This window comes from Antechinus flavipes, chromosome 2 (genome assembly GCF_016432865.1).
Source record: "Antechinus flavipes isolate AdamAnt ecotype Samford, QLD, Australia chromosome 2, AdamAnt_v2, whole genome shotgun sequence".
Taxonomy (NCBI): Eukaryota; Metazoa; Chordata; class Mammalia; order Dasyuromorphia; family Dasyuridae; genus Antechinus; species Antechinus flavipes.
The window spans coordinates 676428495-676446144 of record NC_067399.1 but is presented as its reverse complement, the minus strand read 5'-3'; the positions used below and the strand labels follow the sequence as shown (position 1 = coordinate 676446144).

General features: G+C 41.2%; 1 protein-coding gene across 1 annotated transcript; it reads left to right on the top strand.

The window, feature by feature from the left end:
- The first annotated feature begins 12 nt into the window (after positions 1-12).
- On the top strand, positions 13-7880 carry LOC127547018 (titin homolog). Its single transcript, XM_051973875.1, has 3 exons — positions 13-70; positions 2918-3041; positions 6347-7880. Exons 1-3 carry the CDS (start codon positions 13-15, stop codon positions 7134-7136), a joined length of 972 nt encoding a protein of 323 aa, XP_051829835.1. The 3' UTR covers positions 7137-7880.
- Positions 7881-17650: the final 9770 nt, after the last annotated feature.

Below are 17650 nucleotides of genomic sequence, written 5' to 3'. Positions count from 1 at the left end.
AGAAATGAAGCTATGACAACAGTCAAGAAGTTCGCTGTGGGCTGGGACCCGAGCAGGGAGCGCAGCAGGGGTTGCCCTTCCGTTCCCCCACTTTGGGCAGGGAGAGAAGGAACTGAGTCCCTGTTTTATGAGGCAGTGGGACGGAGGACGAATGGGCCTTCATTCATTCTACGAGCATTTATGGACTCTGTGCATAGTACAATGTTCTTTTACTAGGCCAGAGAGGGCGCCCCTCTCCCGTAGGACAGGTGTCAGGCGCCGATAACCTTAGGCTAGCCACGTGACCTCTAGAGCTTCAGTTTCCCAGCCCTGTTAACAAAAAAGAGGGAGTGGCAGAGTTGCCCCTTCTTGATTCAGAGAATGGTTACGGATACTCCCCTAAGCCCTTCCCAGAGAAAAGCCTCCTCTCCAGTGATGGGGGGGGCATCATTGTCTCCCCCTTTGGACAGTGAGTGAGCAGCTTGGAGATGCAGCTGGGGAAAGGTCCAGAACCTGGAGATCGCTCTGATAGCGCTAATTCGGAACCAGGCCCGCCCGAGAGCCCTCAGGCAGAAAAGCTCCCACACCTGTGCTACAAACTGTACCCGAGGCAATAAGGAGATACAAAGTGAAGGCAGGTTGGTGATACAAAGTAAAGGCAGTAAGGAGATACAAAGTGAAGGCAGGTTGGTGATACAAAGTGAAGGCAGTAAGGAGATACAAAGTGAAGGCAGGTTGGTGATACAAAGTAAAGGCAGTAAGGAGATACAAAGTGAAGGCAGGTTGGTGATACAAAGTAAAGGCAGTAAGGAGATACAAAGTGAAGGCAGGTTGGTGATACAAAGTGAAGGCAGTAAGGAGATACAAAGTGAAGGCAGGTTGGTGATACAAAGTAAAGGCAGTAAGGAGATACAAAGTGAAGGCAGGTTGGTGATACAAAGTGAAGGCAGTAAGGAGATACAAAGTGAAGGCAGGTTGGTGATACAAAGTGAAGGCAGTAAGGAGATACAAAGTGAAGGCAGGTTGGTGATACAAAGTGAAGGCAGGTTGGTGATACAAAGTGAAGGCAGGTTGGTGATACAAAGTGAAGGCAGGTTGGTGATACAAAGTGAAGGCAGTAAGGAGATACAAAGTGAAGGCAGTAAGGAGATACAAAGTGAAGGCAGTAAGGAGATACAAAGTGAAGGCAGGTTGGTGATACAAAGTAAAGGCAGTAAGGAGATACAAAGTGAAGGCAGGTTGGTGATACAAAGTAAAGGCAGTAAGGAGATACAAAGTGAAGGCAGTAAGGAGATACAAAGTGAAGGCAGGTTGGTGATACAAAGTAAAGGCAGTAAGGAGATACAAAGTGAAGGCAGGTTGGTGATACAAAGTAAAGGCAGTAAGGAGATACAAAGTGAAGGCAGGTTGGTGATACAAAGTGAAGGCAGGTTGGTGATACAAAGTGAAGGCAGTAAGGAGATACAAAGTGAAGGCAGTAAGGAGATACAAAGTGAAGGCAGTAAGGAGATACAAAGTGAAGGCAGGTTGGTGATACAAAGTAAAGGCAGTAAGGAGATACAAAGTGAAGGCAGGTTGGTGATACAAAGTAAAGGCAGTAAGGAGATACAAAGTGAAGGCAGGTTGGTGATACAAAGTAAAGGCAGTAAGGAGATACAAAGTGAAGGCAGGTTGGTGATACAAAGTAAAGGCAGTAAGGAGATACAAAGTGAAGGCAGGTTGGTGCTACAAAGTGAAGGCAGTAAGGAGATACAAAGTGAAGGCAGGTTGGTGCTACAAAGTGAAGGCAGGTTGGTGATACAAAGTAAAGGCAGTAAGGAGATACAAAGTGAAGGCAGGTTGGTGATACAAAGTGAAGGCAGTAAGGAGATACAAAGTGAAGGCAGGTTGGTGATACAAAGTGAAGGCAGGTTGGTGATACAAAGTAAAGGCAGGTTGGTGCTACAAAGTGAAGGCAGTAAGGAGATACAAAGTGAAGGCAGGTTGGTGCTACAAAGTGAAGGCAGGTTGGTGATACAAAGTAAAGGCAGTAAGGAGATACAAAGTGAAGGCAGGTTGGTGATACAAAGTGAAGGCAGTAAGGAGATACAAAGTGAAGGCAGGTTGGTGATACAAAGTGAAGGCAGGTTGGTGATACAAAGTAAAGGCAGTAAGGAGATACAAAGTGAAGGCAGGTTGGTGCTACAAAGTGAAGGCAGGTTGGTGATACAAAGTAAAGGCAGTAAGGAGATACAAAGTGAAGGCAGGTTGGTGATACAAAGTGAAGGCAGTAAGGAGATACAAAGTGAAGGCAGTAAGGAGATACAAAGTGAAGGCAGGTTGGTGATACAAAGTGAAGGCAGGTTGGTGATACAAAGTAAAGGCAGGTTGGTGCTACAAAGTGAAGGCAGTAAGGAGATACAAAGTGAAGGCAGGTTGGTGCTACAAAGTGAAGGCAGGTTGGTGATACAAAGTAAAGGCAGTAAGGAGATACAAAGTGAAGGCAGGTTGGTGATACAAAGTGAAGGCAGTAAGGAGATACAAAGTGAAGGCAGGTTGGTGATACAAAGTGAAGGCAGTAAGGAGATACAAAGTGAAGGCAGTAAGGAGATACAAAGTGAAGGCAGGTTGGTGATACAAAGTGAAGGCAGGTTGGTGATACAAAGTAAAGGCAGGTTGGTGCTACAAAGTGAAGGCAGTAAGGAGATACAAAGTGAAGGCAGGTTGGTGCTACAAAGTGAAGGCAGGTTGGTGATACAAAGTAAAGGCAGTAAGGAGATACAAAGTGAAGGCAGGTTGGTGATACAAAGTGAAGGCAGTAAGGAGATACAAAGTGAAGGCAGGTTGGTGATACAAAGTGAAGGCAGGTTGGTGATACAAAGTAAAGGCAGGTTGGTGCTACAAAGTGAAGGCAGTAAGGAGATACAAAGTGAAGGCAGGTTGGTGATACAAAGTAAAGGCAGTAAGGAGATACAAAGTGAAGGCAGGTTGGTGATACAAAGTGAAGGCAGTAAGGAGATACAAAGTGAAGGCAGGTTGGTGATACAAAGTGAAGGCAGGTTGGTGATACAAAGTAAAGGCAGGTTGGAGATACAAAGTGAAGGCAGGTTGGTGCTACAAAGTGAAGGCAGGTTGGTGATACAAAGTGAAGGCAGGTTGGTGATACAAAGTAAAGGCAGTAAGGAGATACAAAGTGAAGGCAGTTGGTGATACAAAGTGAAGGCAGTTGGTGATACAAAGTGAAGGCAGTTGGTGATACAAAGTGAAGGCAGTTGGTGATACAAAGTGAAGGCAGGTTGGTGATGCAAAGTAAAGGCAGGTTGGTGATACAAAGTGAAGGCAGTTGGTGATACAAAGTGAAGGCAGGTTGGTGATACAAAGTGAAGGCAGGTTGGTGATACAAAGTAAAGGCAGGTTGGTGCTACAAAGTGAAGGCAGTTGGTGATACAAAGTGAAGGCAGTAAGGAGATACAAAGTGAAGGCTGGTTGGTGATACAAAGTAAAGGCAGTAAGGAGATACAAAGTGAAGGCAGGTTGGTGATACAAAGTGAAGGCAGTAAGGAGATACAAAGTGAAGGCAGGTTGGTGATACAAAGTGAAGGCAGGTTGGTGATACAAAGTAAAGGCAGGTTGGAGATACAAAGTGAAGGCAGGTTGGTGATACAAAGTGAAGGCAGGTTGGTGATACAAAGTGAAGGCAGGTTGGTGATACAAAGTAAAGGCAGTAAGGAGATACAAAGTGAAGGCAGGTTGGTGATACAAAGTGAAGGCAGGTTGGTGATACAAAGTGAAGGCAGGTTGGTGATACAAAGTAAAGGCAGTAAGGAGATACAAAGTGAAGGCAGGTGGTGATACAAAGTGAAGGCAGTAAGGAGATACAAAGTGAAGGCAGGTTGGTGATACAAAGTAAAGGCAGTAAGGAGATACAAAGTGAAGGCAGGTTGGTGATACAAAGTGAAGGCAGTAAGGAGATACAAAGTGAAGGCAGGTTGGTGATACAAAGTAAAGGCAGTAAGGAGATACAAAGTGAAGGCAGGTTGGTGATACAAAGTGAAGGCAGGTTGGTGATACAAAGTGAAGGCAGGTTGGTGATACAAAGTGAAGGCAGGTTGGTGATACAAAGTGAAGGCAGTAAGGAGATACAAAGTGAAGGCAGTAAGGAGATACAAAGTGAAGGCAGTAAGGAGATACAAAGTGAAGGCAGGTTGGTGATACAAAGTAAAGGCAGTAAGGAGATACAAAGTGAAGGCAGGTTGGTGATACAAAGTAAAGGCAGTAAGGAGATACAAAGTGAAGGCAGGTTGGTGATACAAAGTAAAGGCAGTAAGGAGATACAAAGTGAAGGCAGGTTGGTGATACAAAGTGAAGGCAGGTTGGTGATACAAAGTGAAGGCAGTAAGGAGATACAAAGTGAAGGCAGTAAGGAGATACAAAGTGAAGGCAGTAAGGAGATACAAAGTGAAGGCAGGTTGGTGATACAAAGTAAAGGCAGTAAGGAGATACAAAGTGAAGGCAGGTTGGTGATACAAAGTAAAGGCAGTAAGGAGATACAAAGTGAAGGCAGGTTGGTGATACAAAGTAAAGGCAGTAAGGAGATACAAAGTGAAGGCAGGTTGGTGATGCAAAGTAAAGGCAGTAAGGAGATACAAAGTGAAGGCAGGTTGGTGCTACAAAGTGAAGGCAGTAAGGAGATACAAAGTGAAGGCAGGTTGGTGCTACAAAGTGAAGGCAGGTTGGTGATACAAAGTAAAGGCAGTAAGGAGATACAAAGTGAAGGCAGGTTGGTGATACAAAGTGAAGGCAGTAAGGAGATACAAAGTGAAGGCAGGTTGGTGATACAAAGTGAAGGCAGGTTGGTGATACAAAGTAAAGGCAGGTTGGTGCTACAAAGTGAAGGCAGTAAGGAGATACAAAGTGAAGGCAGGTTGGTGCTACAAAGTGAAGGCAGGTTGGTGATACAAAGTAAAGGCAGTAAGGAGATACAAAGTGAAGGCAGGTTGGTGATACAAAGTGAAGGCAGTAAGGAGATACAAAGTGAAGGCAGGTTGGTGATACAAAGTGAAGGCAGGTTGGTGATACAAAGTAAAGGCAGTAAGGAGATACAAAGTGAAGGCAGGTTGGTGCTACAAAGTGAAGGCAGGTTGGTGATACAAAGTAAAGGCAGTAAGGAGATACAAAGTGAAGGCAGGTTGGTGATACAAAGTGAAGGCAGTAAGGAGATACAAAGTGAAGGCAGTAAGGAGATACAAAGTGAAGGCAGGTTGGTGATACAAAGTGAAGGCAGGTTGGTGATACAAAGTAAAGGCAGGTTGGTGCTACAAAGTGAAGGCAGTAAGGAGATACAAAGTGAAGGCAGGTTGGTGCTACAAAGTGAAGGCAGGTTGGTGATACAAAGTAAAGGCAGTAAGGAGATACAAAGTGAAGGCAGGTTGGTGATACAAAGTGAAGGCAGTAAGGAGATACAAAGTGAAGGCAGGTTGGTGATACAAAGTGAAGGCAGGTTGGTGATACAAAGTAAAGGCAGGTTGGTGCTACAAAGTGAAGGCAGTAAGGAGATACAAAGTGAAGGCAGGTTGGTGATACAAAGTAAAGGCAGTAAGGAGATACAAAGTGAAGGCAGGTTGGTGATACAAAGTGAAGGCAGTAAGGAGATACAAAGTGAAGGCAGGTTGGTGATACAAAGTGAAGGCAGGTTGGTGATACAAAGTAAAGGCAGGTTGGAGATACAAAGTGAAGGCTGGTTGGTGATACAAAGTGAAGGCAGGTTGGTGATACAAAGTGAAGGCAGGTTGGTGATACAAAGTAAAGGCAGTAAGGAGATACAAAGTGAAGGCAGGTTGGTGATACAAAGTGAAGGCAGGTTGGTGATACAAAGTGAAGGCAGGTTGGTGATACAAAGTGAAGGCAGGTTGGTGATACAAAGTGAAGGCAGGTTGGTGATACAAAGTGAAGGCAGTAAGGAGATACAAAGTGAAGGCAGGTTGGTGATACAAAGTGAAGGCAGGTTGGTGATACAAAGTAAAGGCAGGTTGGTGCTACAAAGTGAAGGCAGTAAGGAGATACAAAGTGAAGGCAGGTTGGTGATACAAAGTAAAGGCAGTAAGGAGATACAAAGTGAAGGCAGGTTGGTGATACAAAGTGAAGGCAGTAAGGAGATACAAAGTGAAGGCAGGTTGGTGATACAAAGTGAAGGCAGGTTGGTGATACAAAGTAAAGGCAGGTTGGTGCTACAAAGTGAAGGCAGTAAGGAGATACAAAGTGAAGGCAGGTTGGTGATACAAAGTAAAGGCAGTAAGGAGATACAAAGTGAAGGCAGGTTGGTGATACAAAGTGAAGGCAGTAAGGAGATACAAAGTGAAGGCAGGTTGGTGATACAAAGTAAAGGCAGGTTGGTGCTACAAAGTGAAGGCAGTAAGGAGATACAAAGTGAAGGCAGGTTGGTGCTACAAAGTGAAGGCAGGTTGGTGATACAAAGTGAAGGCAGGTTGGAGATACAAAGTGAAGGCAGGTTGGTGATACAAAGTGAAGGCAGTAAGGAGATACAAAGTGAAGGCAGGTTGGTGATACAAAGTGAAGGCAGTAAGGAGATACAAAGTGAAGGCAGGTTGGTGATACAAAGTAAAGGCAGTAAGGAGATACAAAGTGAAGGCAGGTTGGTGATACAAAGTGAAGGCAGTAAGGAGATACAAAGTGAAGGCAGGTTGGTGATACAAAGTGAAGGCAGGTTGGTGATACAAAGTAAAGGCAGGTTGGAGATACAAAGTGAAGGCAGGTTGGTGATACAAAGTGAAGGCAGGTTGGTGATACAAAGTGAAGGCAGGTTGGTGATACAAAGTAAAGGCAGTAAGGAGATACAAAGTGAAGGCAGGTTGGTGATACAAAGTGAAGGCAGGTTGGTGATACAAAGTGAAGGCAGGTTGGTGATACAAAGTGAAGGCAGGTTGGTGATACAAAGTGAAGGCAGGTTGGTGATACAAAGTGAAGGCAGGTTGGTGATACAAAGTGAAGGCAGTAAGGAGATACAAAGTGAAGGCAGGTTGGTGATACAAAGTGAAGGCAGGTTAGTGATACAAAGTGAAGGCAGGTTGGTGATACAAAGTGAAGGCAGTAAGGAGATACAAAGTGAAGGCAGGTTGGCGATACAAAGTAACAGGAGGGCAGTAAGGTGCGGGGAGTAGGGAATGGTTTCTCCAGCATGAAGGAAAACATCTGGAGCTTTACCAGCTCAGCCCTGGGCTCTGCTCTAGAACTATCTATTTGGTTTCAAAGCTCACACTCTCAATGGAGGGAGGACTCAACAAAATGACCCTTTAACTGAGGGATGACAAGGTCCTAAACTTGGATCTGTGTGGAAAGGTGAAGAACTTACAGCCAAGGAAAGAGGGAGAAGGGGAGGCAAGGGAGGGGTGTCCTTGGTGATGGGGAGTAGGCCAGCATGGTGGTGCAGGGTCCTAAGATCTCCCTATCCCCTCACATTAAACCAGAAACCACAAGTTTTCTGTGATGACCAACAAAGGGATATTTTGTGTGTCCTTTCTGAAGTTTAATTGATCATTTAAATGTAACGGGGATACCACACTTGCCTAGATTTCTCCAGATGGTATCTTCTATGAGGAAGATTAGGATCCTGGACATCAGGAGCTTGGAGAACAGGGGGAGATGTGGACAATCTCCATTGGCCTGTTGTATAAGTGGGAGTAACCTTTTTTCCATTGGCTTCATAACTGGGATAGTCTGAGTCTTTAAAACTACCTGATTGACTTTATGTAAGTCACTTAACTAGTCTCTGCTACTCAGATTTTCTGATCAGCAAAATGAAGTTGGGGGGGGGGGGTTGGATTTAGTGACCTGCCCTTTTAACTCCATGTCTATGACCCTGTGAAATTTCCTAATAGTCATAGTCTTTTCTCTCCTCACCTAGTTCTTGGACCCCTTAAATCCTAAAGGTAATTTCATTATTATCAATGACTCTAAACAAGAAACAATGTCAATATAAAGTAATTATTAAATAAAATAAAATATTAAAAAAAAAAAAAACAACAAGAAACAAGTTGGAGGCTCTGTGGATATACATTCATTGCAAACAGGAAAGCCCAAGAGCCATTGGATGGGGAAATGCTGCTCTCTAAATGCCCCTGTGGGCACAGCTGAGCAATCTTATTGATTTCTCAGTCAGGGTCCCGGGCCTGCCTTCAAAGAGGCTAATGAATCAATCATTTTGCTATTGGAATTCATCACATAGTCTCCATGTAGAGTTAGCAATAGAGAGGTAGGGGTGGGGAGATGTCATCCCCCAGTACAGGGGCTCCTATTCTCAAAATCTGATGCAAGAATCTTGTTCCAGCTGGCTTTGAAAATCTACCTTACCCTTTTGTCTTGGCTGTGTACTCAACGGGCGTTTCTGTGATGGAGTCAATACATGGCAAGGTAGAAGCAGAAGGTACTTCTGGGAGAATCCAGGAAAGGGCGTCCTGTCCACCATTTTTAACCTTTGTGTTTACAATCATTACATCCAGGAATGGGAGCCAGAAACTAAGGATGTGATCATCCATGGGCATTCCCCTGCCCAACAGTGATACTGCAAAAGTGTCCAAGCTTAGATCTTTTCCCCAAATGATTGTTCACATTTTTATATGAACAAAGGGGCCATCTGTGCACTTCTGGCAGGCTTTCAGACTTCTGGATCTGACATCCATTTGCCTCCTTGTCTAGCAGCACTTTGTAAAAGCACTTGGCTTTGTCTTCATGGCCACTTTTATTCTTTTACTGTTACTGTTTACTATTACTGTTAAAAGAATAGTGAGAAGAAAAGAGCACAGGAAAAAAGTCTAAAAGGACGCTACTCTTGGAAAAGAACCTCTGGTTATTTACTCACAAAATCAATCCAATGGCCTAGGGATGGCCAAAGCTGTAACCAATCCAGGTTAAACAGGAATGGACTTATAAGAGAGTAGTGCTCTTACTGCATAGTGACTGCTAGCCCTGTGCCTTCACGACCCAGGTTTACAGATCTTTGTGGACCAGGCTGCCCTCTCCTAGCATGACCGAACCCATGATGGAACTATCTGCTGGAGATTCCATTTTGGATTCATGTACCCTCACCCCAAATTCTTCTCTGAAGTGTGACCCTTCTCCCTGGGAACTCTGTTGTATACCTCCCTTCCTCCCAGTGTGCTCCTGTTCTCTCACTCCTCCCCACCCCATTCATTATTATCCCATGTAAAGTTTTGGCTGGTTAAGGCTCTGGGTGTGGGATCACATATTCTTGAAAGGCATTAAATTAATGTAAGATTCTTTGATCCTTGGACAAAAACTGTTAACATGATCAAAGTCTCAATGATGTCTTGATTTTATTCTATGTGCAAGAGTAGATCTTGATAACAACCTTCAGAAGTCATCTTCAGAAATCATTTGGTCTACAGGCAAATAGGGGACTTGTCACTGACTGGAAAGACTAATATAAATAAAGCTAATGGAGAAGATTTTTTTGGAAAAACCCTCCTCTTCCCTCAGCCATCATAGTTTTCTAGAGTTTGGCAGCTCTTTCCAAGGGCTCACTCTACCACATGGGACATGATGACTGAGGCAGACATCGTGGGGTATGACTTACAGGGAATAAGGAAGTCTGCTTCCCCCCATTTTTCCTTCCATTCAAATGTTCTGTTTACCCTGGAGAAGGAGCAGATACTATTTCTTCTTAACCACAGTGGGAATTAATTGTTCTGTTTAGCAGAATTTAGAGTGGGGCCTGAGGGATCAGGGAAAGTGTGGCCTAGGCCAGCCTTCCTCAGAGGCTGGGAGGTTTGTGGGTTGGGAGGGAGTCCAGGCTGCTTGATCTCTTGCCTGAAAGGAGTAAGGGGTGAAATTCTGATTCATTTAGGCCCTCCAGCACTTAAAGGAGAGCCCTGGGTGTGGATCAGGCTTAAGTAAAAGCAAGAAGCTAAGCTCTTCTCTTCTTTTTTGCTTTGGAATCAAGTAAAGCTTCCAGTGAGATACTTGAAAATTTTTTTAGTTATTTATTTTCAACTTGTGTACTTTTAAAATTTCCCCCCCAATTACATGTAAAACAATTTTTAACATTTGTTTACTTTGAATTCCAGATTCTCTCCTCTCTTGCTATTTCCACCTCCCTCAGTAAGAAGGCACATGTGAAGTTATGCAAAATATTTCCATAAGTCATGTTGTGAAGGAAAACATGTCCTCCCCTCCAAAAAAAAAAATCCTCAAATAAAATAAAGTTTAAAAAGTATATTCCAATTATTGTTCTGCAAGAAATGACCAGCAGGATGAATACAGAGAGGCTTGGAGAGACTTACAGGAACTGAAGCTAAGTGAAATGAGCAGAACTAGTAGATCATTATATATTTCAACAACGATACTGTATGAGGATGGATTCTGATGGAAGTGGATTTCTTTGACAAAGAGAAGATCTAACTCAGTTTCAATTGATAAATGATGGACAGAAGCAGTGACACCCAAAGAAAGAACACTGGGAAATGAGTGTAAACTGCTTGCATTTGTTTTTCTTCCCAGGTTATTTTTACCTTCTGAATCCAATTCTTCCTGCACAACAAGAGAACTGTTCGGTTCTGCACACATATATTGTATCTAGGATATATTGTGCCATATTTAACACATATAGGACTGCTTGCCATCTGGGGGAGGGGGTGGAGGGAGGGAGAGGAAAAGTCGGAACAGAAGTGAGTGCAAGGGATAATGCTGTAAAAAATTACCCAGGCATGGGTTCTGTCAATAAAAAAGTTATAATTATGAAAAAAAAACTTCATATTCCAAAAAAATAAAATAAAATAAATTCGACATTGTTTCCCATATGCTTGAGAAATGAGATCTTTATCAGAGAAACTTGCTTCAAAATTCTTTTCATAGTTACTATTGCTACCTGTATTTACCCCCATTTATCCTATTCTCTCTTTCCATTCACCCTGTTCCTTTTCAAAAGTATTTTGCTTCTAACTATCCCTTCCTCCAATATTTCCTCTCTTTTATCACTGTCCCCCTTTTTATATCCCCTTCCTCTTCTACTTTCCTGCAGTGAGATAGATTTCTATATCCAATTGATTCCCTCTTTGAGCCAATTCGGATGAGAATAAGGTACTCACTCCCCTTCATCATCCTCCCCCCCTTTCTCCTCCACTGTAAAAGCTTTTCATTGACTCTTATATGTTACCCCATTCTAGCTCTCCCTTTTCCTTTCTCCCAGTATATTTTTCTCTCAGTCCTTATTTTCATTATTTAAGATATTATCCCTTCATATTCAGTAGGGTATTGAATAGTAATCTACAATAAATTTTGTGAAACATTCCTTGTTAAATCTGCAAAACTTGTATTTGGAGATAACTGAGTTCTGTTCATTTACCTGGGACTGTCACATCAACTATTTTGAAACTCTTCCCTGTCTAGCACCTGGGGAGAAGGACAGTAGTTATGCTTCTCTGGGAACCCCATTGGAATGTTAAGGATCGGGAGTATGGACAGTGTCTCCATGGCAAATTTTTCAAAATTTGAAAGTATAATGGAAAGACTGGTATATGTGCAAACCGCCATTATAGAACTCAGGGCCCGAGGAAAGGCTGGTGCTAAGAAGCAACAAGACATAGAACTGTAACTTTATAATATGGAGGAACCAACCCAAACTTAGCCTGGGGCTGCATGGATTCTGTCATTGTGGGCATGGGGGAAATATCCATTTTGCAGCAATGTCGAGATATATGAAATAGTATGCCATAAGGTCTGAAGAGACATAGCAGAAATTGGAGAGTTTTCTCAAAAGTTTTTAAGGGCTGAGTAGGAGCTCATGCTATTTTTTGTTGGTAAAACTGGAGACATATGTATCTACATACAGCTATTATATGTATATGTGTATATGTATGTTTATCCCTACACACACACACAGATCTATCCCTTATCTCATGTGCCCTTAGGTAAAGGAGCTTTTTGCAGGGAGCAAAGTGAGCCAATTATTGACATTTCCATAGTTTCTCTGAGTCAGAGCATGAGCCAAAAAGACTTTGCAGAGAGCATGGCCCAAATGGTAGCTAGGTCCTTAGGAGAAGACATGCTTCACTGTGTCTGTTATACTGTGAAGGCTTGCTAAGACCTTTGGATTCTCAGTCTTGGGGCTCAGATCCTTGTAAACTTCACCTAGAAGTTTCTTGTCATAGATTTCAAAGAGACCTAGAAGTTTTATGGAGTACAGTTATTCCCTCCACATTTTGGGATTATGGATATAGTGCCTCTACAATCTGGAAAATCCATGTACATTTTTTTTTTTTTTTTTGGTACTCCATAGTAGAGAAGTCTAAATTTTTTCTTTCTTTCTTTCTTTTTTTAATGGGTTCAATTTTTGAAATGTGGGTTCATTATTTGGTTCTAGGCTTTTGTGTATTGTCTGTGGCTTTTGCAAAAATCTCCCCAAATTTCCATTTAACATTTTTTTTTTTTTTTTTGCTGAGGCAACTAGGATTAATCGATTTGCCCAGGGTCATACAACTAGGAAGTATTAAGTGACTAAGACTAGATTTGAACTCGGTACTCTATCTACTGTGCCATCTAGCTGTCTCCTCCATTTAACTTCTTATGCCTATCTGTAATGGATTGAAATCGTGATAGGGAAAGTTGTGGTATGGAAAAGATAACTGAATAGAATAAGTGGCATATAGAATAAGAATTCAGAATGAAGTAGTTTATATAATTATGATAGCTTTTTAAGTGCTTCTTATGGGCTAGGGGGCAACTAGATGGCACAATAAAAAGATTGCCAGACCTAAAGTCAGGAAAACCTGATTTCAAAACTAGTTTCAGACATGAGGGAGGACCCTGGGCAACTCACTTGACTCTATTTCCCTCAGTTTCCTCATCTGTCAAGTGAACTGAAAAGGAAATAGCAAATCACTCCAATACCTGTGCCAAGGAAATCCCGACTTAATAACAAATGTGGCAAGTACTATGTGAGCATTAGGGATGTAAATATAAGCAAGTAAGAAAATTCTGGCCCTCAAGTTCTTCCATTTTTTTTTCTTTTTTCTAATACATTATTTATATCTCTTGTTTTTACATCACCTTTTACTTGCCCTATTTTCTCCCTATTTCACCACTCCCTGCCCGAGAGAGCTACATACTTTGTAATATAAATATTAGAAGCTTGCATTCCAATGAGGGGAGGTGACACACAAACCAGAGCTGAAAGGGGTGTTCCTGGAACTGTTGCCTGGGGGGGAGAAAGCCAGGAAGTCATTGTTGACACATTCAAAAATCACTTGAAAAGCAAATCAATTTGGGGGGGGGGGGTTAAATTTTAAAGATAAAAGGACCTTCCAGTTGATACTAACCGACTTCTTTCCCCCCCAAAGTAAGAAGCTTTAAAATAAAATCAAGAGGAAAAGAAAATGCCTAGAGAAAGGAACTTTCTTGTAGCTTCCATGAGACCTTGTGATCCCTTGCAGCTCATCCTGCATGAGCTTATATGTGCAAGAAGGAAAATCAAGCTGGGTTCTTCATTCACAAAATGTTTTTTTCTCATGTGAATGTCAATCAGATTTTTGTTTCTTGTGTGTTATTTTTGGGTGGACTTATTTATAAAACTATATTATCAACATTACATATGCTTTGGTTGACATTGTCCATAATAGTTCATTTATTTGACATCAGTTTTCAGACAAAATACCCACAATGGGTGCAAAATAAGTAAAAAAAAATGGTCTCAAATAAGAAGGGATTAGGATACCATTATAAAACTATTTCAGAAAGAATAGAAAATATTACAGGTATTTTTTCTAAAGGCGTGTCAGTTATACAAAGATATTAAATGCTGCTCCCTTAAACTCAGACATAAAGCTTTTTAAGTTAGAATATTGGGGTTGAGTTTTCTTTTGGAACATCAAAAAATTTAAACAAAAATTTTGTGTTTTTGTGTTCAGCATGTAATTAAGCTGTAACAATGATTATTGCTTGAGAATATAAAGGCCATCACATTTTCACTGAGGGGACTTCTCTTTTAATTAATGCTGAATTATATTTCTTTATTATCCCATTTCCTTCTGTTTCCTATCATTCTCCAGTTGTCTGCTGAAATTTAAAAAAATAAGACCAAGTGGGTAAATGAAAATATATATTGATTTCTGCTTGCTTTTTAATTTGCATTTTTATCTCTTTGTTGATGTTATTGGTTTAATCATTTTATTTTTCCAAGCAACAGTACCATTTGTTAATTGAGCTCGATAATTAAATGACGGCCAAACAGTTGAATTTTGAAAATAGTCCCTATTGTAAATGAGCATTTGATATTTCCAACGTGTCAAAAGAGCCGTTCTCGTCCACATTCTGGGAATACAGCTTGGCTAGTTCTAAAATGGGATTCTGAAATCGATGCATGTACATAGCGATGTGTTCCACTAGATGGCGCAAATGGCCTACATTTCACTGAGAAAGGTGGCTTGAAAAAGAGATGGGAACTTTTTCACTGCACAATAGAATTACTTATTCCTTCTGCATATATTTATGAAGGACTTTTTGTGTGCAAGACTTTGTGTTAGGGCTGTGTGACACACAAGAGAGAGCAGAACAACACACTCCCTGTGTTCTAGGCACTCACACTCTAATGGGGAAAATGGGGCAACTGGACAAATCACCAAGTATCTGCAATGTTCATTACTGGGAAGCCCTCTTCAGGATGCAGGCTCCCCTCAGCCTTGAAATGCCAGCTCAGCCTCTATCCTGCTGGAGAGGGACAGCCTCAGCTCCAAACATCTCCTTTCTTACCTGGCTGGGCTGCCTTGGGGCTTCTCTGACTTTTCTGAGAGTCAGCTCCCTTCCTCCCTTCATTTTCAGCTCTTTTCAGAGTTATCTGCCTCTGTAGACTATGAACTTTTGGGGGCTTATTAAAAATATATCGTCCCAGTGATGCATTGTTGGTGGAGTTGTGAACGAACCCAACCATTCTGGAGAACAATCTGGAACTATGCCCAAAAAGTTATCAAACTGTGCATCCCCTTTGATCCAGCAGTGTTTCTACTGGGCTTATATCCCAAAGAGATCTTAAAGAAGGGAAAGGGACCTGCATGTGTCAAAATGTTTGTGGCAGCCCTCTTTGTAGTGGCTAGAAACTGGAAAATTAATGGATGCCCATCAATTGGAGAATGGCTGGGTAAATTGTGGTCTATGAGTGTTATGGAATATTATTGTTCTGTAAGGAATGACCAGCAGGATGAATACAGAGAGGCCTGGCGAGACTTACATGAACTGATGCTGAGTGAAATGAGCAGAACCAGGAGATTATGATATACCTTAACAACGATACTGTATGAGGATGGATTCTGATGGAAGTGGATCTCTTTGACAAAGAGAAGATCTAACTCAGTTCCAATTGATCAATGATGGACAGAAGCAGCTACACCCAAATAAAGGACGCTGGGAAATGAATATAAACTGCTTGCATTTTTGTTTTTCTTCCCGGATTATTTCTACCTTCTGAATCCAATTCCCCCTGTGCAACAAGAGAACTGTTCGGTTCTGCACATATATATTGTATCTAGGATATACTGTGACATATTTAACATATATAGGACTGCTTGCCATCTAGGGGAGGGGGTGGAGGGAGGAAGGGGAAAAATCAGAACAAAAGTGAGTGCAAGGGATAATGTTGTAAAAAAATTACCCTGGTATGGGTTCTGTCAATAAAAAGTTTTATATATATTCCATCAGTTGGGAAATGGCTGAATAAGTTTTGGCATATGAATGTAATAGAATATCACTGTTCTATAAGAAATGATCAGCAGGATGATTTCAGAGAGGCCTGGAGAGACTTACATGACTGCTGCTGAGTGGAATGAGCAGAACCAGGAGATCATTGTACACAGCAACAAGAAGACTATGTGATGATCAACTTCTGATGGACATGGATCTTTTCAACAGTCAGATGATTCAGGCCAGTTCTAATAGAGTTGGGATGGAGAGAAAGGAGAGAGCACTGTGGGATTGAGTGTGGATCTCAACATAGTTTTTTTTTTTTTTTTTACTGTTTTTTGTTGTTTGCTGCTTTTTGTTTTCTTTCTCATTTTTCCCCTTTTGATCTGATTTTTCTTGTGCAGCATGATAAATGTGGAAATATGTATAGAAGAATTGTACATTTTTAAACATATATTGGATTACTTGCTGTCTAGAGAAGAATGTGGGGAAAGAGAGGGAGAAAAATTTGGAACACAATGTTTTGCAAAGATGAATGTTGAAAACTATTTTTTGTATTATTTTGAAAATAAAAAGCTATTATTAAAATATATTTCTAATTTATGGAATAAAACAAGCATTTCCATAACATAGCATAATAAAAAAGATAAAGATAATAAAATATCTAAAATACTGTCTCTTTTCATATTTGTATCCCTAGAGCTTAGCACAGTGCCTGGCACATAGTAGGTGCTTGATATTGATTCACTGATTGACTGATGTGAGGAGTTCCCACGGGTATAAACAAAGGGCCATGAGAATTCTAATAAAAGATAATGCATAGATCATCAGCTAGGAAGTATTAGGGAGGACTTTCCAGGAGAGGTAGTGTTTTAGCAGGCTTTGAAAAATGTCTTGTGTTCCAATAGTCAGAGTGAGGAGATAACAGTAAGGGGGAGACCAGTGTGAGCTAAGACAGGGTTGGAGAAAGACCTGGAACATGTGCTCAGGGTTGGGGGAGTTGTATGACTGAAGTTATGTGAATGGAAGTAGCTTGGGATAAAATGAGAAAGGTTAAGTCAGACAGATGTGGAGATCCTTGAAAACCAGGCAAAGGAGTCTGGAACTCATTTGTCTGAGTAGAGAATGCTGTTGTTTTTTGAATTGAAGAAGGATGTTTTCAGTGCAGGTTTTTAGGAAGCTGAGTGAGCAGGTATATTTGGGACTCTGAGAGCAAAACAAGGTCAGACATAGGGAGCCTGTGGATAGGAGGGAGCAGAGGTGTGACTTGGGATCTTGAGATCTAGAGTTGAAGGAACATTGGAGGCCATTAAGTCCAACTCCCTCATTTAAAAAAAAAAAAAAAAAAAAAAAAAGGAAACTGAGGGCCAGACAGCATAGAGGTCTTTCCCAGGGTTTTACAGCTATCAGAGACAGAATTTGAATCTTCATCTTTTAGTCCTCTTTACTATGCTAGGGAATAGGGTAACAGCTCTAGAAAAGAGGAAACTGACTTAAGAGACATTGTACAGACAGATTACAAAAAATAACATACATCAATATGACTTTAAAATTTGCAAAACACTTTACATAAATTACTGTATTGGAGCCTCATGTCTTTCCTGAGAAGTAGGTATCACAGATTTTATTATTCCCTTTTGGATAAGCAAACTGAGGCTCCGAGAGGTTGTGATGCTCATTGTCTTATCACTGACAAGTATCAGAGAGAAAATTTGTTTTTTTGTTTTTTTCAATTTTATTTTCAGGTATTCATTCTTCCCCTTCTACCACTCCCCCTTAAATTAGAAAAGAAGTGGGATTTGAACCCAAATCTCCATATCTGGCATATAGATTACTATATGCTCAATAAATGTTTATTCCTTCCTGAGTCTGGCACTCTGTCTCAGTACCTTTAAGGACTCTGCAACTAAATGGATTAAGGTATAAAAAAGGTTTTGAATTTGGGTAAAGATAACTCCGTTAATACTATCAAGGAAGTCAATTGGGAAAA

What these genes read in the sequence shown, in the direction of transcription:
- LOC127547018 (XM_051973875.1), top strand. Translation starts at nt 13, where the DNA reads ATGACAACAGTCAAGAAGTTCGCTGTGGGCTGGGACCCGAGCAGGGAG. An exon ending in GAGCAGGGAGCGCAGCAGGG is followed by an intron (nt 71 to 2,917) that starts GTTGCCCTTCCG and finishes TACAAAGTAAAG; the next exon opens with GCAGTAAGGAGATACAAAGT. An exon ending in GTGATACAAAGTAAAGGCAG is followed by an intron (nt 3,042 to 6,346) that starts GTTGGAGATACA and finishes AAGTAAAGGCAG; the next exon opens with GTTGGTGCTACAAAGTGAAG.